The sequence below is a fragment of the Periophthalmus magnuspinnatus genome, chromosome 22 (assembly GCF_009829125.3).
Source record: "Periophthalmus magnuspinnatus isolate fPerMag1 chromosome 22, fPerMag1.2.pri, whole genome shotgun sequence".
Lineage (NCBI taxonomy): Eukaryota > Metazoa > Chordata > Actinopteri > Gobiiformes > Gobiidae > Periophthalmus > Periophthalmus magnuspinnatus.
Genome location: NC_047147.1, coordinates 18,319,178 through 18,341,979, shown reverse-complemented (window position 1 = coordinate 18,341,979; position 22,802 = coordinate 18,319,178). Strand labels below are relative to the sequence as shown.

Here is a 22,802-nt window from a genome sequence, read left to right as displayed (position 1 = left end):
ACAAACTGACTAAGTAGACTATTCAAAAAGTCCAGTTTTGGTGACATTATATTATATCTTTGTTTAAGTTTGTTGAACTTGTGGACACAACTGTAGCCTATACTCCAAATGTCACCACCATTCAACTTGCCAAATATTGCTTCTTTTTTTTTAAGGTGACATTTTCGAAAAGGTCAGTAATGATCTAAGGCTGAAATTTGGGTTTTCGGTGTAGATTTGGATACATTTTTTTTTTTTTTCTTAAAATTTCAAGCTTGAACTTTTAGGATTACAGAAACAACTCCTGCCACAAGAGGTCATACGTGGTTCAATGCTGCGGACTGATTGTAACTTGTTCACAATAACTTATTTTAGATTGAATTATCAAACAGACACATTGTGGCTATACAGGGCCTCGCATTGATTCTTCCATTCAGCCTTTCACTTTGATCAACCCCGCGCGTTCAATAAAGTTTTTCTCTTTGGAAAAAAAAAACTCTGACCTATTAAAATTCACCACACTTTCAGATGACGTCTCCAAAACTCTCAATTTAAGCGGACGATTCGAATTATAATGCGCTATTACAGTGATTACGCATTGTGAATATAATGATGCCACTTTTATAATGACCCCGGGGCCTCCTTAACTGTAACTATCACGATTATCAGGGCCAGTGGGAGCCTTGGCCCTCCTCTTTTTTTCCTCTCAGCGGCCTGACAGGTTGTGAACAGCGGCGGGGCGGTGGCGGCTTCATCTGCCCCCCTCTTTGCCCCTCACTTGTGGCGGGACAGGTGTTGTGATGTAAGCCGGTGTACACTTCCAGCGCGCCGTGTCATCCGCGCGTATCCTAAAGTCACCATCCGAGCGACACACTGACTGCTCCCGAGTGTGTGTGTGTCTCTCTGTGTGTGTGTATGTGTGACCGTGCGCGCGCTTGTCTGGAGCCAGCTGGCACGAGTCGCCATGGCAACACTCACCGGTTTTCAACGAAATTCGTCGGCGGGCTTAAGGGCACGAGGAGGGATGAATAAACTAATGAGATTATGAATTATTGTCGCGCTGGTTTGGGGGGGGGACGCGCAGACGTGAACGGCAAGTTTATGTTGTTTATTGTTTGGTCGCTCCATCAGACTGTTTTTACGCACGAACTGACCGGTGTTTTGGAACCGAAACAGGGGTTCTTCTCCGGTCTCTCCGCCACACACCGGGCTACAAGTCCCACACCGGCGGCTCTGGCTTGTCCCGTCCTGCGCCCTCCTACCGCAGTTCCCCCCTTCACTCCATCCCTTCCCCAGTAGAACTTGCTCATGCATGGGCGGAGTGGACGACCTGCATCCTAACGCACCCTCTCATCCTCTCCTTCTCTCTCCTCCTCTCTCTCCTCTCGCGTTCGCTGGGTTTTATCCTCCACCTCATTGCAGTCTTCTCACGTCCCCCCACCCCCCCACCCCCCTTCTCTCTCTCTTCGCTCCCCCCTCTACCCCTACCCTCCGAGAGAGAGAAAGAGAGATAGAGAGGAGAGGAAGAAGAAGAGGAGGAGGAGGGAGGAGGAGAGGAGAAGAGGAGAGAGTGCGGCTGGGTTGAATGTGAACGACATGTCGACAGTCAGCCTCCGCTAAAGTGCCGTTCCCTGATTCCTTTTCAGAGCCGGACTGAGTAAGTACAAAGCCCGCGTCATGCTTTTGCGCAACGTCGGTGTCGGTTTTTTGGATCTTTTACGCGCAAGCTCCGGAGACATATTTTGCAAAGGGGACAGAAATTGGATTGCGTTTCTACTCTTGCCAAGGATTTCTCACTCTCTCTCCATAGACTGGTAAATGTCCTAATGGGTTTTTTGTGTTAATGACTGTTAAATTGGTCATGGCTTTAATGTCCCGGTAACTATTAAAAGGAATACGCTGCGCTGGTAACGTTGGTGGGTAATTGATTTTCCTGGAGGGGCTGGCTGCTCCTGCTGCTGCTGTACACGGGCTATCCAGTTTGATAGTCCAGTGCATTTGATCTGTTCAGTCCCTCTGCTTTCTTTCTGATAGCGCGCGCGAGCTGGGGGCCAAAGCTATGTGTGCGTGCGCGCGTGCGTGCGTGCGTGTGTGCTCCGAATTATTATGTGACATGCATAATATGGTGAAGAATAAGCAGTGACCGTGATCTCTCCGAGCTGTCTTCTTCTCTCCCTCTGGTTTGCGTCAGTGTTTGGAGGAGAGTGGGTGAGGAGGGGAGGAATACCAAAAAAAAAAAAAAAAAAACTTAAAGATTTTTTTTTTTTTTTTTGAAGCCACACCTGTATCAAACCAAGCCTGGATGGATAGATAGACGAGCAGACGTACAGGCAGATGGATGGGCTAGATGGACAGTGCGTAGCCTATTGACGAAACCGGAGATTGATGGTGAATAGTGCTGCGTTGTCACCACTTAGCCTTTTCACCGATGTTGCATTGCTGACTTGTCTACTTACTTGCCTGATTAGATTTAGAAAAGTGTGTTATTTTTCTTTGATGGCACAGAGATAACGCAAAGAAATCATACGAACTTTCCATTATTGATTCGAAAGGCCATAATACACCATACGATCCTTGGATGTATTCCTAGAACTCTTCTGGGACTTTTCAGTGGGTTGGATGGCATATTGTTTACCGATTTGTCAAACTGTGTCGCTACTTTGCTAAGATTGTGTCATCTTGCTTGCAAAAATAAGAAGAATTTAGTTAACATCTGATGCAAAGCGAAAACATTTGATCCTATCTTAAGTGTTTTTTTCATACTTTGATCGTTTTCAGGTTGCACCATTGCCAAAACTGTTTCACCAAATTGTCAAACAAGGTCACAACTTGGCTACGATCGCACCTCACTTCAAAGACCAGAAGGATTTAGCTAACATCTGATGTAAAGCAAAAACATTTTATTTTAGCTTAAGTTTTTTTTCATACTTTGATCATTTTCAGTCTGTACCATTGCCAAAACTGGTTCACCAAATTGTCAAACAAGGTCACGACTTGACTATGGTTGCACCTCGCTTTGAAAACTAGTATTAGCCTATTTAGCAAAGCGTAAACATTTTATTCTAGCTTAAGTTTTTTCCCCCATACTTTGATCATTTCAGATTGCACCATGCCAAAACTGGTTCACCAATTCGTCAAACAATTTCACTACTTGGCTTCTACAACACCTTTATCCAAAAACTAGAAGGATTTAGCTAACACCTGACGTAAAGCAGATCCACTTTTTCGAATGTTTTTTTTTTTTCCCCCATACTTTGATCATTTTTTGGATTGTACCGTGCCAAATCCGGTTTGTTTTGTTATGAAATCAAGCCTCCCAGCGCATCTACGCTACACCTGCACGTATACCGACACTTGGCAGGACTTAAAAGCTGCAGTTTTTGAGACGATTTGACCTTTTCTGGTGTTTTGAAGGCACACACGCTCACGCATTTGGACAAGACTGGAATACATTGTGAAAGCTTGGATGCGATGTGGTCGATATCAGGTTGCAGTAACTTGGTTCGGATTGGCGGCAGCTTGGTCGGGTTCTTTTTGGACTGCTTATGCAACCCACACACACCCATATGCTACCAAATTGCATTACTCTGGCTTTAGCTATACTCCCCTTCAGCGTGTGTCTTTGGTCTCATCATTATGGCTGATGACGTGGGCTTATTTTTAATTATTGTGATATACTGGACTAGGGATCAGATTAAAGACGCTATACTATTCAAAACTGACTCATATGAGATTTTAGCCATGTTATAAGACTGTTACCTCCTCAAAAACATACCTGGAGTTGTGTTTTGTTTCATTCACACACATTTGAATCACCATTTTATTAGGATGTCTACTTCTCCAAAGCTCAAAATGCTCTGTTCCACCTTGTGATGTCATCAAGTGGTAGTTTTAAAGTGAACAGCTATTTTTAGACTCAATTGAACTGATCTGCAGTACGTCTTCTGGTGCAGCAACAAGGCTGAGACAATACCTGGAGCTTCAAAGTTTGGCTGCAAATTATCCAAATGATTTTAGTGAAGATATATGGAGTTTCAAAACATAGGGGAGTGCTTTTTTATCACCACGTAATGACATCATAAGGTGGGACAGCGTGTTTTGTGTTTGAAATCATCCTAAATATGCAGGGTTTGTGTGTTAAACATGTGAATGAAACACAACTCCAGGTTTTCAGAGCCTAATATCACTTAGGATTTGTGACAAGGACCAAAAGGGCAAAATTGATGTGACATGAGTTGAGCATAAAATAAAGAAATATCTGGGTGACGTTTACTTGAACCAAAAAGTTAAATGCAGTAGTTGTGTTAATTTTTCCAAGCCCGAGTTGCAATTGTTAAAGGCCCCATATTACACTGTTTTCTGATCTTTGTTATAATGTTGTTTTCTCATCAAAAACACACCTGGAGTTGTGTTTTGTTTCAATCACACATGTTTAACACACAAGTCCTGCATATTTAGGCTGAGTTCTCTCAAACTTAAAACACTGTTCCACCTTGTGATGTCATGTGATAATACAGGAAGTGCTCCAAATCCATACTTTCCTTCACTAGAATCATATGAATGATTTCAAAATTTCTGGAATTTCCTATTTCCACTGAACTAACGATAAAAAGTAGAGGTAACTACCACTTCATGACATCACAAGGTGGAACAGAGCATTTTGAGCATAGGAGATGTAGACAGACTAATAATAAAGGGTGTGAATGAAACAAAACGCAACTCCGGGTATGTTTTTGAGGAGGTAACGACATTATAACATGGCTTAACGCTCACAAGAATCCATTTTGTGTAATATAGGACCTTTGACAGTGCTGTGTGAGGCTGAATACCCACTGGAGACAAGATTAGAGCTAAAATAGTTAAGCTAAAAAAGACTTTATCTCAATCTTGATAAGGTCTAGTTTGATCAATATTAAAGAAAAATCCAGAGCGTTTGTTAAGAGTGAAAAGAAATTGCACTGGTTTAGAGAGGGTCCCCCACCTGCTCGTCTCCATCATGTGAACTCTTTGCCTAGAATGTTCCACAGTGGCTTTAAATCCATCTATCTGGCTTTATTCAATTACAGGTTCGTATTGCTAACTGTGAATAAGGTCACCTCTCCACAGATCTGACCTGTAACTTGGCCTGTTTGCATCACCTGCTTCACTTCATGGACACAGAGAGATTTAATACCATACTGTGGAACATTCCAGGCAAAGCAATGGCATCTACCCAGAAACACCAGAAAGGCTTCATAAATGGTGGAGCTTTAAGTTTACATGAAACAGACAGACTTTTATGAATTTGAATTGGCAAGTGTTAAGGTGATATAGAATTTATTTTTTATTTCAGAAAAACACGGTAAATCACCATGAAAGAAATTCAGAAAGAAACTATATGAGTTTAAAGGTCCTATATTACGCTAAAATGACTCGTGTGAACTTCAAGCCAAAACCTCAAAGGCTTAAAAACATTCAAACCTGCAGTCATGTTTAGTTTCATTCACACAGTTTGAGTAACCCTTTATTATCAGTCTGTCTAATCTCCAAAGCTCAAAATGCTCTGTTCCAACTTGTGATGTCATGTAGTGGTAGTTTTCATGTTAACAGCTCCTTTTACCTTTAGTTCAGTAGAGACTGGCAATTACAGTGATTCTAGTGAAGGTGTGTGGAGTTTAAAAACACAGTGAAGCACTTCCTGTATTACCACATGACATCACAAAGTGGAACAGAGTTTTTTCTATTTGAAAGAAGAACACAGCCTAAATATTTATGGTTTGTGTGTTAAACATGTGTGAATAGTGTAATATGGGCCCTTTAAACATCTGTGGTATAAAGGGCTCTTAAAGGTGCACTGCAGTAACATTTCTGAGGGGGGGTAGGGCTGGGCTGGGGAGGGCTGCTTTGTGTAGAATGTTCCACAGTATGACCACAGTATTACACTTCTCTATCTCCATCGACACAAGCGGGTGCATGCCACCAGGCCAAGTTACCAAAAAATCTGTGGAGAGGTAACCACACTCACACAAAAAAATCATGTTTTTCAAGATATTTTTGAGTAATAAAAATTGTGCAAGTAAAACAAAGTTTAAAAAAGTTTAATGCCATACAGTGGAACATTTCAGAGAAAAGCCTAACATGTACTTTAATCTTTTTCTATATAAATAAATGAAAATGAAATAACATCTCCATGCAAGCAGGTGGCAACTACAAAAGTTACATAGTGTAACTTTAGAGCAGGTAAATGTAAAGTGTAGCGTGTGTGAGTGGAGCAGCAGTGTGTAATGCAGTATTATGGAGGCTATATTTAGAGCAGAATTGAGTTTCCACCTGCTTTAAACCTGGTTAACATATTTGAGCCTCTAATGTAGAATAATGTGATACTTGTCATAAGCCTGGATTAGACCTGAACATGGTGCAGTAGTTTAACATCATTAAGATTCTATTACACTCTGTTCTAGGAGTTTGCTCCGTGTGTGTGTTGTACTTTCTGCTTGGCTTAAGTTAAAAGAACTGTCTGTATCCTGGGCTCTCACTGTTTCAGAAAGGTATTTCAATCTGAGTTGCCAGAGCCTTAACCTGCAGATAGAGGACACAGACAAGTTTTTCTCATTTTCAGTTTATGGACAGGCCTCATGTGGAAGCTCAGAACCTCCAGAATTCACTCACTGAGCTGCAGAGGCTGCACTAGCACTGATTCATAACTGTTTAGGTAGTGACCATTCAGATCAGAGTGAGGCCTTCTAGGTTTAAACAAACTGGATTTCAACATTGAAACAAATGAGAAACTCACGAGAGGCTCATTCTGCTTTCTGTAGAACAAAGCAAACAAACAAAAAAAAAAAAAAAAGCAAGATAGATATTTAATGGCATTCTGTGGAACATTCTGAAGCAATGCAATCTCCATGGAGACAAGCAGCCATAGGACCCCCTACCAGAAAAGATGCACAGCGCCCCTTTAGCCTAATGTCTGTAAGTTGATGGGGAAACCTAGAGCCCCCACACAGGAAGAACATGCAAACTGGTCATCTTTGTTAAGATGTTTTTAGCTTTCGCCATGTTTTATTTATTCATTTCATGGTTTTCGAGTCAAAATATTTAGAATGGTCCTGATGAGGTCTTTATTTAGTCGTGCTTTGTCCTGGTTAGTACTTCTTGCTCATTGGTGTTGACCTGGTTTAGACATATTCCAGTATTTAGTCCTATTTTCACATGATAAAGGCTTTGAGTGTTTTTTCTTCATATTTTAAAATCCATTGATCTTAGCTTTGCTGCAGATATCATGGGATCTAGATGACTTTGTTTGGCTGTTTCAAACTGTTTTAGACCTTAAATATCTGCCACATAGCTCATTGTGCGTCTACATTTAAGTATATCTGCACTGGCATTTCACATTTATTACTTTAAAGAATGTTACAGTTTGTTAATTTACAAATCATTTTAAATACATGATTTGAAGTGCTTAATTAAAGATGCCCTATGTAACTTTTCAAGGGGAGGGTCCTTAACCTGCTTGCCTCCGTGGGGATGGTATATCTTTGCCTAAAATGTTCCACAGTATGGCACTAAATATATCTATCTTACATTTAATCAATTACAGGTGTTTGATTTCCAAAAATACCTTAAAAAAACACAGAGCTGTATCTTGGCCCTGTGGTATCACTTTCTTGTCTCCATGACGATCGATACATTTAATGCCACACTGCAGAACACTCAGACAAAGTAAATGACCCGAGAAAGGAACCACAAGTGAAGAACATATTTCAGAATGAACTGTTAACCCCGCCCACTGCGTCCTTTCACTCAGACTGTCAAACTGTGACAGTGAAACATCTGTTTGACACAAGCATTTGTTTCCATATGGTTCTCATCCAACAACATCTCTGATTGGATAAAATTGTTGGTCCTTGGCAAATGCAAGATTTTTTGCATCCAACAAAATGTCTTCTAAAATGTATAGGCAATACCTTTCAGTCTGTCGCGTTTTCAGAAATAGCTGCTTTTCATATACTTTAAAGAACGCTTTCTTTGTGTCTGCACCATGGCAACCAACCGTATTCAGTAAAAACTACAAAATTCACATCCAATTTGATCAACATTTAAGTTGACGTTACAAAAATGTGAGTTTGTATAATATCTCATTTGTGGTTTGACTTTGTGTCTAGTGTCCAGTTTTCCCCCTGTTTGAATGTTATTATGTTATAGTGATGGGCGGGTCATTACCAAATACCAGAGACTGTGGACTACGGTCGTGTTACGTCACCCATAGTGTTCGGCTCCAGTCAAATGAAACTCGTCGAGGCTAGAGCAGTTATAGGGGCCAATTTGGACCTGAGTTCCAGATTAGGAACTCCGACTGCGAGTATCATAGCAACCAAAGAGCCAATCCGGAGCGAGGTCCCTTCCCGCCCGTAGTGCTGGTTTAGTAGGGGGCTGGTACTTGGCAACGCTGTCAATCAAACCTGTTGCTAACACGAGTGGGAGCAACCTTTGGGAAAGAAGGCGCCTGATTTGTCTGTTATTACTGTTCATATCTTGAGTTACGGACACAATGGTGAAATAAAAACACCAGGATCATGTAGACGGCAGCATGTGGTGGCTAGTCGGTTAGCTATGTCCACTTATATATCATTTATATATACAGTCATTTATATATACAGTCAATGCCAGATACCAGTATATCAATACTAACTGAGCTGTTTAAAAGTGATTATTGTCTTGGAAAAAAAACATAAATGTAGTTTTTTGATAATTTTTTGGTGACATTTTTGAAAATCATTGTTTATAATTTAGTTTCTGACTCATATATTTACAGTTTAGATGAGTTCAAACTTGGTTAGAGCAAAAAATATTAACACCAAGGTAAAATTTTTTATAGAGCTGTCTCAAAGTCAAAGTAAAAACAATTTATTGGTATTGGATAAAAAATAAATAAAAAATACACGTACACCAAAATCCAGTCCTATCCTGCAGTACTTTATATCCTCAAATTCATTGCCCTTGTATTCGACCCCATTTACTGACCACGCTATGACGCTATGCTACGCTAACACTATTTATCACGTACGCGCTGTAATACCCTCCCTCTCACTGTGGATAGCTGGTGTGTTGATCGCCCGCCCGCTCTTTCTAACTCACTGATTCCAGATTATTGCCGGCTGATTAGCGGCTAGCATAGCGCCGTCATAATTGCGCTGCACATGGCACTGTTCAAACGCTGTATGATCGGATCAAGATGTTTTATCCAATTTAGATCTCATTAAGACTGGAGAGGCTTGGCCCGCGCTGTGCCTGTTGTTTCCTTCCTTCCTGCCTCCTTCTTTGTCTCCTTGTTTCCTTGTCTCCTCGCATGCCGTTCAGAGTTTTGGTATCTCATCCGTTCATTTCGTGATCGTCACTTTGAAATGAGGTGGAAAGAGCTGCGATGATAATAAAAAAACTTAGAATAAAATGTGATTTTCAACATTAAGCCATAGTATTTTCTTTTATATTACTAAAGCTATTCAGGAAAGGTTTATTACTGTCCTGTATAAGTGTATATGACAGGTCAGACAAGTTTATAATTTTACTTCCTGGTTCGACACGGGCAACAGTTATGGCATACGTAGAGGTAAATCCATAACTGTATGATACCTATATGAGCTATAATGTTAACCAAAGGGCCAAAAGTTGTCTAAACAGCTACACAATAGTTACGTTTAGACTAACACAAAAAACTATGATCAATATTTTGCACAGTACTATCGCAACAAACCAAGACAGAATAGGAAAAACATGAAAACCTGCCCAATGCAAATTAGTTGTAGTGAATGGTAAACTTTTATATAATGCTTTTCTAACTTTATACACCAGTGCACACAGACATTAGGGGTGAGGAGGTTTAAGTGTCTTGCCCAAAGAAGGTGGGATTTGAACCACCAACCTTCAGATCAGTGGACAAACGCTCGACCAACTGAGCCACTGTCCGCCCTAGTGTTTAAAAAAAAAAAAAGCACTGAATTAATTTGAATGTTTTTGTGATGATATTCAAGGCAGATAATATTGTGACTCGAGATTGATATTTTGAAAGTTTTGTAGAATAAGCTATTTACTTGTTGACAATTTGCCATCAGCAGTTTCTTGTGGGCGCTCAGAGGTTACGTCGCTGTCAATCAAAGGGAAAAAGATATAGTAATAATCTCATTTCGGGCTGCACAGTTTTTTTAAGGGAAAAAAAAAAATCTAACTGACTTTTCTGACAAGTAGGAGAGATTAGCTTTGCGATTTATGCATTAACTTTTCATTGAATACTGAAATATGACTCTAAACCAAGCGAAAAACAGACTTATTGTTAAAGCCCCACCACGTAACATTTCAGCCAGAAAATAGACTTTTTTTCATTAGACTAAAGCGCCTTGAGAAACATGCATCTTGACCTGCTTGTCTCTATGGAGATGTCATTGCCTTGTCATTGGGATATTCGACAGCATCGCATTAAACCTATCTGTCGCCACGGAAACGGTGCCAATATATGGTTTTAGCTCATTGTGGAGTTACCCATAAAGTTACACAGTGCTGCTTTAATGCGTGTGATAATCTGCGATGTGTATTGGCCAACAGTTTAAGTATATTTTAAAAGTTGGTGAAGGAATAAGATGGAAAAAAACAAAAAACATGTCTGTCATAATCTAATCCTACAGACGAGCTGGACTAAATCTGCAGTCCCGTACATAAACTGTGACGTATGTGCATAGTACCAACATCTACAGGACCTCCTCGTGTAAAAAGCCCCTAATCTCAATGGGTTCTCGTCTATTTAAAGCTGCACTATGCAACTTTATGTCCTCTACCTGCTTGTATCCACGGGGAGATTACTTTGACCTGAACGTTCCACCGTATGGCGTTAAACTTGCCTAACTAGCTGTTATTTCACTCTGGGTGTTTGTATTGCTCAAAAACCTCTTGTAAAACATGCTTACTGTGAACAAGGTCATCTCTCCACAGATCTGACTTGTACCTTGGCCAGACGGTATCACCTTGTTGTTGTACGTATGGGGATGGATTACTGGTTTAATGCCGTACTGTGGGACATTCTAGGCCAGGGATGTCAGACTCATTTTCACAAATCAGTGAAATGATTACTCTCAAAGGGCCAGATGTAAATGCAAGACAGTATAAATGTAACCAAATGTAATGTAAAATAAATGTAACTTTTTTAAAAAAATCTTGTTAATTAACCGTTTCTGTATTTATTACTTATTCAAGTTACAAATATTGCATATGAATTTGCATAGATATGAAAAAATGTCTGTTTAACTGTGTATCTCCTGATAAACTGATATTTTAAAACAGTCATACCTTTTAATTTACCTTGTACCGGGCCACATAAAGTGACGTAGTGGGCCGCATTTTGCCCACAGGCCTTGAGTTTGACACTTGTGTTCCAGGCAAAGCAATAACATCTACATGGAGAAGTGGTGGATGTTTAAAAAAAAATACACCTGATACGATTTACTGGGTACTATTTGTTGAATAGAACCAAATTAGCGTCGATTTGTCGTTCAAATACTTTTTATACCATTTCAACAGACAACAGATTAAAGGTTTGAGTATTATAGACGTACATTGATCATTTCTCGCACCATGGTATAGTCTTGTTAAAGTTGACAGTCTAAACAGTTACCAGTCGGTCTTGTATAAAACGTCTTTTAAAAATGATCCTGCCTACGGATACTTTTAGCTGGTCGGCCATTTTAACTTTTTAACAAGCCCAAACCAAGAGATGTGGAGACTGACTCGAATATTCAGATGCTGCGCGTGCCCCCTGCTGTGACGATAACGTTTCATATGGAAGAAGTGACTTGTAACCTTCGCCAAAGTTATCTCAAAGTACACAGAAAAGATGTGCCTTTTGCATTCCTGTACTTATGCACACTGCACAAAGGAACAGCTAGTTGAAATACTTTGATATGCTTAAGTGGATTTACTAAACTTGATTTGAGTTCTGTCTAGTCTAAAGAATCGAAAATCAGATACTAAATGATACTTAAACTAGTACTCAAACTAGATACTCATTTCAACAAATATCGATACTAAAAAGTCACATTCACAGGACAGAAATGAAGCTTTCCTGAAAAGCTTTACAATCATCTTGAGTTGTATCAGAGCAAGTATAAGACACATAGACTAGTATACACCTGTGAACCACTAATCCAAAGGTTGGCGGTTCAAATCCCGCTCTCGACAGTCAGATCCACGGGCCCACAGGTTGTCGGTGCGATTCCAGCTCCCACAGATCGTTGTGTCCTTGGGCAAGACACTTAGCCAACCTCGCCTCCAGAGTTTGGGTATAGCAGTGTGTGAATCTGTGAGTTGTTTGATGACGAACCAGAAGCCTAGAAGCTAGAAAAGTGCTATATATATATACGCAACTCTGAGGAAGTGTATGTTTTTTGAAAGAAATAACCAAACAGAAAATGCAAAACTTTTTAACTTTAGCATTTTTTGGGTAGGAACTGGTCCACAAAAGCCCTTTTAACTGACAACAATAACTTCTACTACCACAAATTTATACTGTACTATTGTGAAAATCCTTTGCTTAACACACAAACCCTGCATATTTAGGCTGAGTTCTTCTCTCCAACAGAAAACACTCTGTTCCACCTTGTGATGTCAGGTGGTAATACAGGAAGTGCTCCATTGTGTTTTAAAACTGAGAATCGTTTGGATGGTTCCAGCCCAGAATTGCCAATATCTACTAAACTAAAGGTAAACAGGTCGCTGATAACTTTAAAACTACCAATACATGACATCACAAGGTGGAACAGAGCATTTTGAGCTTTGGAGACGTACAGAGACTGATACTGCAGGATTACTTAAACATGTGTAAATGAAACAAAACACAACTCCGGGTATGTTTTTGATGAAGTAACAACATTATAACCTGGCTTAAAGCTCACAAGAATCCATTTTGTGTAATATAGGACCTTGAATATGTAAATCTAATCTGTTTCAAGCTAAATCGAACTGTTTAGAATGCCACATCAACCTTATCTAAAGCATCCTTCCCAAAATTCCCAATTCCATTCCTGGTCGCCTGGTTTAACTCCTTGTTTGTGCCGTTTCAACCCCAAATTTCCATAATCACAGCTTTATTTAATAAACCTTGCTTTCCCATACACGCCTCCATCTTTGTCGCTCTCATCTCCCCTTTTCGTCCGTATCCGTCTGGACAGTTGTGATTCACTAGCTGTCATCGCGCTATCCGTCTCTGCCCATTCATCGCATCAAATGAAGCAGCTCATCTGACGCTGGCAGCGGACGGGCAAATTAGCATGTAGCCGCATTAGCACGGTAGCCGAATTCACCACACACAGATTCAAAACAACACATGCGAGACATTTACGCTCGAGTGCCTGTTAAGGAGGGTAATATTATTCAGAGGAAGAGGTCTGGCCACTTGACTACATAATACAAAGGGAAAATAAATGCATTGGGAAGGTGAAGTGGTTAAATGCTGGTTGTGGTGTTTTGAAATGAAAACGGCTGTAGTTATAAGGCGTACGCAGGTGTACAGAGTGTGAACTAAAGATGCACAAGAAAGTAGCCTGCAAATTGAAGGGCTAAAGTACAATATCCAAAGTTCTAGTGAGTAAAATGTGGGAAAGATATGTTGAAAGCCACAGTATGTACATTTTTGGCCAAAAATAGACTAAAATAAAACCGTTTTTTTTCAGTTTGTTTATGTTCATTGCACTGAAAATATGTGCCCTAACTGTGAACGACCACTTTGAGTTCTACACATTTATCAATCTGATACGGCCCTTGTTGAAACTGATTGCGGAAAAGCGGAACGTCAAAATAAATATTTGAATCTGATTGGTCGAAGCATCACAACAGCGGAACAAGTCAAAAAATTCTAACTTGTGTTACATCCAGTTGAGAGAAAAGCGCAAACATCCTCCCTGTTGTTTAGTCACTTTGCTTTTGGCTGCCACACAAAACTCTCTGCTGCTCGGTCTGCCCCCTGCTGGGTGAATGTGAACTTTACAGCAGAAATATCTCGATGAGCGGATTCTCGTGAGTTCGTGAACTCACAAATGTCGCGAGAATCCATCTTTCTGTGCAAGGGTAGCCTCCTCCTGCGTGTTTCCATGGAAATGTTGTCCCTATGGCTGTAATGTTCCACAGTATGACACAAAACTCATCTGTTGCCATGGAGAATGTTCAGAAGAATGTTTTTAACTTTCTATTTCCATGGAGTCATGCAGGTGACGGGCCACCTCCAGAAAGTTACACTGCACGTTAAAACAAACCAACCAGATTTGTGGCTAATATTGAGCATTAATCTTCTGGCTGCTGTTTTTATTAATGCTGGGCTACAGGTATTTTTCACCAGATGCCCTCCCACTTGCAACCAGCTGCATGTTGCATTCAGTCTTACAGGAAAATATGATCTTTGATGAGTTTATGACACAATTACATGCTCTACTGTTCCTGTCTTTATGCATATTCCTTTAAAATAAATACAGTTTTCATAATATCATGAACAAATCTGGGTTTCACTACGCACCACACAATCTCCAGCCACTTCACTATACAATACAAAGGGAGAAAATCTAAATGCGTTGCAAAGGTGAGGGGCTAAATGTGGGTTGTCATGTTTTGAAATGAAAATGGATGTAGTTATAAGACATATGCAGGTGTACAGAAAGTAACCCAAAGACATGCTCTGTAAAACTGTATTTATTTATAAAACTGGATTTATTCCATACTGTTAGTTGCCGTGGCTTCTTGAGTTTCCCTCACATATTTTGCAGTGTGCTTCTCTGCTAAACAGTTTAACTATAAGCAACTTGTCCGATTTTACGGTGCTTTCCTTCATTTTGACTGAAGGTGTAATAAACTAGGAAACATATCTGTATCTCCATGGGGTCTTATTAATGTTGTCACAATACTGAAATTAAAATGAACTTGTTAATTTCAATACTAAGGAATAGACTTGATACTCAGTACTCTACCACAATGATCATTTTAAAAACACTACTTAGACAACAGAATGTGATTTTCAACATTAAATACTTTCTTTTATATTACGATGTGGTCTGATATCTGTGTAATCCCTCAGTCGTCCAGTAGGTTCCATAGTGGTCCATGGGTGTATACTAGTCTATGTGGTCTTATACTTGTTCTGATACAGCTCAAGATCATTCTAAAGCTATTCAGGAAAGGTTCATTTCTGCCCTATTGATGTGACATTTATAGCATCAATACCTGCTCAAATGTATCTGATTTTCAATACTTTTGACAACTTATTATATGCTAACCCTGTAGTTTAGAGCTCTACAAACATGTTCTGAAATGTATAGGTTTCTTGTATTAGTTTGTTCATATTTCGTCCTCTATGTGGCTTCTGTGTTCTGTTGCCTTGACTACACATTTACACAGTATACACTTCACCTCTTGACTAAACATGCAAATGAACTATAATAATCTTGTCACATTTCACAGTGCATTCAAGACATGACTTTGAAAGTTTGGGCATTCAATAGCTTAAGGACATGTGACAACCTTCTAAAATCCCTAGTGCTGGGTTTCTCATGGCATAAGCACTGCTCTGAAGCGCTGTTACTCAAGTTAGACTTTAATCTGAGTTTTGTTTTAACACAATCTGACCATAAATGACTGATTTAGCTGGAACTACAACAGGTGAGCTGATTTGTGCTGTTCCTCTTAAATAATATTACAGTCACGCTACCATTAACCAACAGTTTTTAAGTTAGGCACACTCACGTTTTTGTTGAAAATCAAACTCCTAAACAAGACCATTCATTGATCACTATTCAGTCAATCTAAAATCATATCAGGCTGTGTTTGCTAACGTGCTGGCTCCACCAGCAAGGGGCGCCACTCCACACATTGAGGAGAGCCCCCTTGTGAAGGACCTGAGACAACAGCTTCAAGAGCAGCTCTCTGTGAACACCAAGAGCTGGATGATGAGAAAAAAGCCCTTGAAAAGAAAGTTGAGGAGCTCTAGAAACAGCTGAATGAAGCTAGAGAGGACAAGGAAACATCATGGAGTTTGGGAAAAATATCCTCAAACAGAAAGACGAGGAGATGCAACATATGATAGAGCAGGGTAGGGAGATGGTTCATGAATATGTGAATGACTCTCTACCAGGAGAACGATAATCTCCTGAGGTTCTCCCAAGAGCAGCAGGCTCTTGCCCTGAGTAACCAAGCCAAGGTGTAAGAGCTCGCAGAACAGCTGAAGATGCACAAGGTGAACAGCCACTACGACAACTCTGATCTCTTTGAGGAGCTGGAGAGCACCTGCGATGCCATAGTGAAACAGGAGGTCGCCATGATGAAAATGACCCAGGAACTAGAGCGGTATAAGGAAGAGAACAGGGCACTGAAGTCTATGCTACAAGAGACCGCAGAGTGGCGGAAAGCTGAAGAGCTCTGGAACAAACAGGCCCGCTCCCTGGTGTCTGCCCTCAATGAGCAGAGGCAGACAGCTGAGATGACTTTTATGGCTATGGAAGAAAGATATCACTCCACCCACAAGGCCATGGTGGAGGAGAAGTCACACCACCAGAAGACCATTGAGGAGCTGAGCACAGCTTTGAACCACAGTGAAGAGGAGAGGACATCAGCCCTCCTCAGATGTGAAGAGCTGCAGATGTCCATGAAGGAGTCAGGTGATCAGCTACAGCAGACCAAAGTCATAGTGGAGGAGCTCCAAGCCGAGGTGGACAAGAAGAAGAAGAGGAGGAGGAGGTGGTGGTTTAGCTGCTGGCATTAAGTCTCCAGTCTGAACCCAACCCCTTCTTAACCTGTGTCTGTGTATCTTGACTTGTTTGGCACAAATAAGTTCAGATACGACACACACACAAGTCCTGCATTCTAAATAAACAAACAAATTAGCAAATTCAAATGAGTCTAAATGAAGTTTATGTGCTGTGACAGTGAAGGTTTATTGCCTTAAAATAATTGCTATTAAAAACTTAATTAAATATGTATTACTGTAATATATGAGCATGTGTAAAAATGAGTCTCCAAAATATATTGTCTTCATATTTTTATTGAATTTGACTAATTTCTAATTCCAACACGACATTGTGGATAATGTTCCCTTTCCCCAAATAATCCAATGCAGCTTTACTGGCAAACACAGGACACCAAAGAAACCACAACTTCCAAATTCCCACCATTTATTTCCCTTTAGTTGCTAGCGACTGTGCAGCTGCTGTGTGTGAACCTGCTCCTGCACAGACACTGAGCCTCATAAATGCACTCTTATGTTCTGTTAATGTTGCTAACATGTACCAAGAGCTAATGTGAACAAAACAAGAAATTCATTAATTTGGCTCATTTGATCACTTTCTTGGAATGGGCATCTGATGTTTAACTTGGAGATTAAATCCGAGTTATGACGTTCGAGGGCGACTGAAATACGACAGAAACTTCAAATTATTCCTAAACTTTCCTTCCCTGTCTCTCTCTTTTCCTCTCTCTCTCTCTCTCTTGCTCTTTCTGTCTCTTCCTTTCCCCCACTCTCTCTGTATCTCTCTCTCTCTGTTTCTCTGTTTGTCTCTCTCTCTGTTGTACTGTCTCTCTGTGTCTGTCTCTCTCTCTCTGTCTCTCTGTTTCCCTCTCTCTCTCTGTGTCTCTCTGTTTCTCTCTCTGTCTCTCTATTTCTCTCTCTCTCTGTCTCTCTCTTTCTCTCTCTGTCTCACTCTCTCTGTGTCTGTCTCTCTGTCTCTGTCTGTCTCACTCTCTGTCTCTCTCTCTCTGTCTGTCTCCCTGTTTGTCTGTCTGTCTCTCTGTCTCACTCTCTCTCTCATTTTAAGCTGAGCTGGAGACAGGTCACAATTCTGTGGTTGAATGTTGCTGTTTAAGTGTCAGTTTGCAGATGTTTTGACCTGGTTTATGTTTGTTATTTCTGTAGTTAATTGGCGTATTCATATGAAATAAAACCTGTAAGATAAGAAGCGTTTGAATAGGGCCTGGGAGAGATCACTAGATTACTCAAACATGCATGGATGACATATAAAACCACGCCTGGTGTGTTTTTGATGATGGAACAGTTGAACATAAATCTCACAGAGTTACAGAGGATATCATCAAATTCTCAAACGTAAACGCAACCTATTCCTTCATTTTACTACTACTACTACTACTACTGCTACTTCCAATACTACTACTACCAGGATTTAGTAGCACAATGGATGTTTGGTGTTGGCCTCTTGACAGAAATTATCCAGAAATCTGCAGTTTACCTGGAAAAGTGGTTTGCCCCCCGGACCCCAACACAATATAGCAACCTGCCGAGTCTGACAACTTACGATGTTCTAGTTCTTGTCTTGACTTTAGTTTCTTTACTTTGTTCACCTCATTATCCAAAATTATCATTTTAATATCGAAACGAATATTGTACCTCATTGAATTACAGAAAAAATGTTCAAGCAACCTTTTTTTCTATACTATATTATGTAGCTATAATATACATGCAGACTTCAGCCTCTACTTTAAAACCTTTAGACTCTTTCACACAACCCTTTTTTTCATAACAGGTGAATTTAAAACCCATCACTGTACACGGAATATCTCACTTACTTGTTGAACTTTGATACAGGAACTTTTAATACAAGATCTTATGATTGTCTATGTCTAAAGATAAATATAATTATTGTAATTACTGAATCCAAAACTGTTACTCTTGACTCTTCTACAGGGTATTAACCGCTAACACATGGCATATTTAGATCACCATGTTACGTTTTATTGTTTTGAGCATGCTATATTCACCAAAAACAACATATTAAAACGTTAAATAAGTTTCAGTTAAATTTTTTTTGCTAAAACACTCCCCCTTCGGAACACTATCACAACACAATCATGCATCCCGCTTATGAAACTACCAGACATCACACCAGTTTTGTGAAGTTGCATTGTTTTGTATCCCGCTTTTGTGTATTTTATGGAAAATGGTGGTGTAGACTTGTGGGCCGAGCGTTGGATAGGATCGTACTACTAACCGTAAGGCAAGTTTATTTGTATAGCACAATTCGTACACAAGGTAATTCAAAGTGCTTTACAGAATAAGAAAGACATTAAAATCACACAAATCAAAACATAAATAATCACAAATAATCATCATAAAATTACCATTAAAAGAGAAGAGTGCAGAATAAAAACCTTTCAGTCATATACACAGCTAAACAGAACCATTTTCAGGCGTGTTTTTGATGAGTGAACAACGTTATAACATGGTAAAGCGCTCCAAAAAGTTGATTTTGTTTAATACCCCCTCTTAAAACACTCACATTACTGTTATTTTTCATTTAAAGTTTCATGTTAATCAAGCTTTTCCTTTTTAGAATATGCAATATGTTAAGTCCTTCTAACAATGAAGATCTGGTGAAAAATATTTTACTTAATATTGTTGTGTTATGTGAAACTGCTGGCTTTATTATCATAGTTGCCAAAGTGAAGCAGTAACAAAGTAATTGGCAGGTTTACGTCAGATGCCCTCTCTAATTCGCCCCTATAACCGCTCTAGCCTCGATGAGCTTCATTTGACTGGAGCTGAACACTACGGATAACGTCACACTCGCTCAGTCCACTTATTTATCCAGTCTATGCATATGTCATATCTGCTTTAGTGACATGAGTAGTCTAACCTGACATATGCACTTTAAAATGAACATACATTTTTCATACATTCACCAACTAGTATCATTCAATGAGCCACTCCAGCTGGAATGATATGTCCTTAACTCCCGTAAGCCTTCTGGAACATGAAGCTTTATGCTAACGTGCTGTGCTCTCTAGACTGTGGCCTGCAGTTACCCATGGATTATAATCATTAGCACGCTATAATGTTACTCTTTTAGCCTTGCATTTGGGTGAGTGCAGTTTCACTTTTATTCAACAAAATGCTATTGAAGAAATATATGTGTATGGAGAAATTGTATGTTTTTGGGGTGCAAACAACATTGTACCTTGGTTTAAAACAGAAAAATCAGTTTACTGTTGTTGTATAGGAGTTGCGTACACCATCTTCAAGTGATTGATCTGCTCGTTTAAATTAAATAGAAGTTAAAAGACGGTAACTACTGTGTATTCTCTGACCATGTATTTTCTCGTGTCTGCCACTTTTGGTTTGACACTAACAGACCAATGCCCTTCTCTGATTGGTTAATCCACCTGTCAATCACAGCCACTGGAAATAGCAGCGACAGGATACGGTTTTGGCCGGCCAGACGCACAATTTGACCCATATGTTGTTGACTTGCATTTCAGTGTATGATTAAACTTTTCCCCATCGTGTGCTCTTGTGATCTCTCTCTGACCTGACTTGTACTTTCTCTCTCTGCAGTGCGGTGAGGGGCCAATGCTGGGCCTTACCCCCAGCCTGCTGAGCTGAGAGGGGACACGCGGGTCAGGATGCAGTGGGTGGCCCTGGCCGTCACCCTGGGGTGCGTGTGCCTGTCGCACTCGTCACACAGCCCCACCCCCACCCCTACCTCCACACACACGCCGCTGGTGGACAACTCTGAGGAGGAGGTGGACGAGCCCTGCTTCGAACCCTGCGCCTGTGAGGTCAAAGAGGGCGTGCTACAGGTGCACTGCGATGGGCGGGGCTTCACCAACGCCAGCCAGGTAAGAGCCATAGTGTAGAGATGGATGGACAGATGGACATATGTTTTGTCATTTCACATTTCTAGAGCTGTAGCATTTTAGTTGATCATAAATAGTTGTTTTTGCACGAACTCCTGTGCAGTTGAAGTTTTGTGAGTGCACCAGGAAGTGTGCTGTTAGCATGATAGTTTTTGTTCTCATTACCTCGACACATTACTGTACCCCCTGGAAGTTGTAAAAACAGCTTTTTAGGTTGCTAGTAATGTGTTAGGAAAGTTAAAAATAATAACAAAAATAAAAAACAGTGGAAATCATTTACAATAAACTAGTTCTGTTTTTCATGTTTCTAAGACAGTAAAAATCAAGTTTCTATTTGTGAGTTTCTGATAACTTCGCAGCTTTAGTCCTGTAGTGTTTAATTGAGTAGGAGGCAGGAAAAAGGATTATACAGATTTCGTGTTGCAGTTGCATAGTCTGAATTAGATTAGTTTCCCATATAACAAAACTTCACAAGCTTGAAATGTGCTTTAACTGTAAGAAAAGTAATCTTGTTGTTTATACAAGATATCAGGATAAACATTTTTTATATAAATGTTGATAAAAAAAAAATTATGTATAGACACTGGTGATGATGAAGAGGAGGATACCAAGAGGCTGAGGAGGCTTATGGTTCTGCTGCTGTTTTGAGCAAAGTAATGTTGTAGCAGAAAAGGAAGAGAGAGTGGATTTATATGAAGAGCTTAGTAGCAGCTTGTGATTTATACATTGACGTGACATTGACTTGCTAAAAAAAAATGCCGGGTCAGATCTGTGGAGAGACAGTGTAATCCTTCGCTCGTCCGGAAATGGTGTAGAGATGGTTTCAACGGTGATCATTTGGACACTGTTTTTGTGATCAAGGGAGGAGTTTTAGAGTGAAACTGCCTTGACTTTGCGTACTAGCTAACATCATTATGGGTCGTTGTGCCCATATTGTGCGTTGGCTCTTTCACCTACCACATTGTTAAGTACCTGATTAGCATTTGATTGGTTTGTTGTCTTCTAACTCCACGGATTGAGAATGTTTCTGTAAACAGCTGGTAGATTATATCAGAGTCCCAGTGTCCCAGCATTTCAAGCCAGTACCATCAAATTCAAAATGGCTTCTGGATGGGAGATGAAACGCCTTAATTGCAAAAACAGTGTCCAGATGACCACTGCTGAAGCCATCTTTACAGCCCTCCTGGATAAACGGATCACACCCGAGACTGTATAAAGGGGTGGACTAAGTAGGAGTGTGATGTCGCCCATAGTGTTCGGCTCCAGTCAAATGAAGCTCATCGAGGCTAGCGGTTATAGGGGCGAATTTCGACCACGAGTATCATAGCAACCAAAGAGCCAATCTGAACCGAAGCTATTGAAGGTAACGCCCGTTCCTGTCCACACTGCTGGTTTATCAGGGAGCAGGCAGTTTGCAACGCTGTCAATCAAACATGTTGCTAACTCTAGCGGGAGTTACGGACACACTAGCGAAATAAAAACACCAGGATCACGTAGAGCAGGACAATACGAACATTTTAATACCAAAATGACGAGTCTGAGAGCAGCAGTTACGGCGAGAGGGACGACAGTTTTCTAATGTAATGTGAATTGAAGCCAGAGTCGATGGAGCAGGAAGCGCACCCATGATCACCTCCTATTTGGAACGCGGCGGCTAGCGGGTTAGCTACGTCCATTTATATAAAAAGTTGATGGCTCACACCATCTCTCCACAGATCTGACCTGTTACTTGGCCCTAGTGGTGTCACCTTCTTGTCTCCATAGAAAGAGATAGTGAGTTTCATGACATAACGTGGAACATTTCAGGCGAAACAACATCTCCATGGAAACCAGCATAGTGGCATATGCTCTGTCAAAATATAATGCATAGTAGATCTTTAATATCTTCAAAAATAATAATAATTTCCACCATTTAGTCCTTATTTGACCTTGTTTTATATTAATACCAAACACAGTTATCAAATATCACATTTTTCTCCTGCTGTGCGGCCCTACGTAACCTGCGCCATTTCAAAGCACAACAGTTCGGAGGTGGTCTGGAGAGATATTGATCAAAACCAGCTAATATGCAGGCCCAAATGCCTTTTCGGGCTCCTTGGTGACACACATAGCACATACATTATAGAAAATATTTGTATTTCCAAGCCCCTTTTTCCTGATGGCGGCTTATACAACCC

The 22,802-nt window shown here is 40.3% G+C and overlaps 2 protein-coding genes across 2 annotated transcripts in view; both read left to right on the top strand.

Annotated features, from left to right (window-relative positions):
• crlf1a (cytokine receptor-like factor 1a) overlaps nucleotides 1–22,802 on the top strand; it is a 227,773-nt gene that overhangs the window by 167,840 nt on the left and 37,131 nt on the right. The window lies entirely within an intron of this gene.
• Nucleotides 1,551–22,802, top strand: part of LOC117390995 (SLIT and NTRK-like protein 3) — an 80,124-nt gene continuing 58,872 nt past the window's right edge. Inside the window, exons 1-2 of the mRNA XM_055230916.1 lie at nucleotides 1,551–1,636; nucleotides 20,324–20,607. Coding sequence (XP_055086891.1) covers nucleotides 20,392–20,607 — 216 coding nt within the window. The 5' untranslated portion in view covers nucleotides 1,551–1,636; nucleotides 20,324–20,391. The remainder of the gene's footprint in view (nucleotides 1,637–20,323; nucleotides 20,608–22,802) is intronic.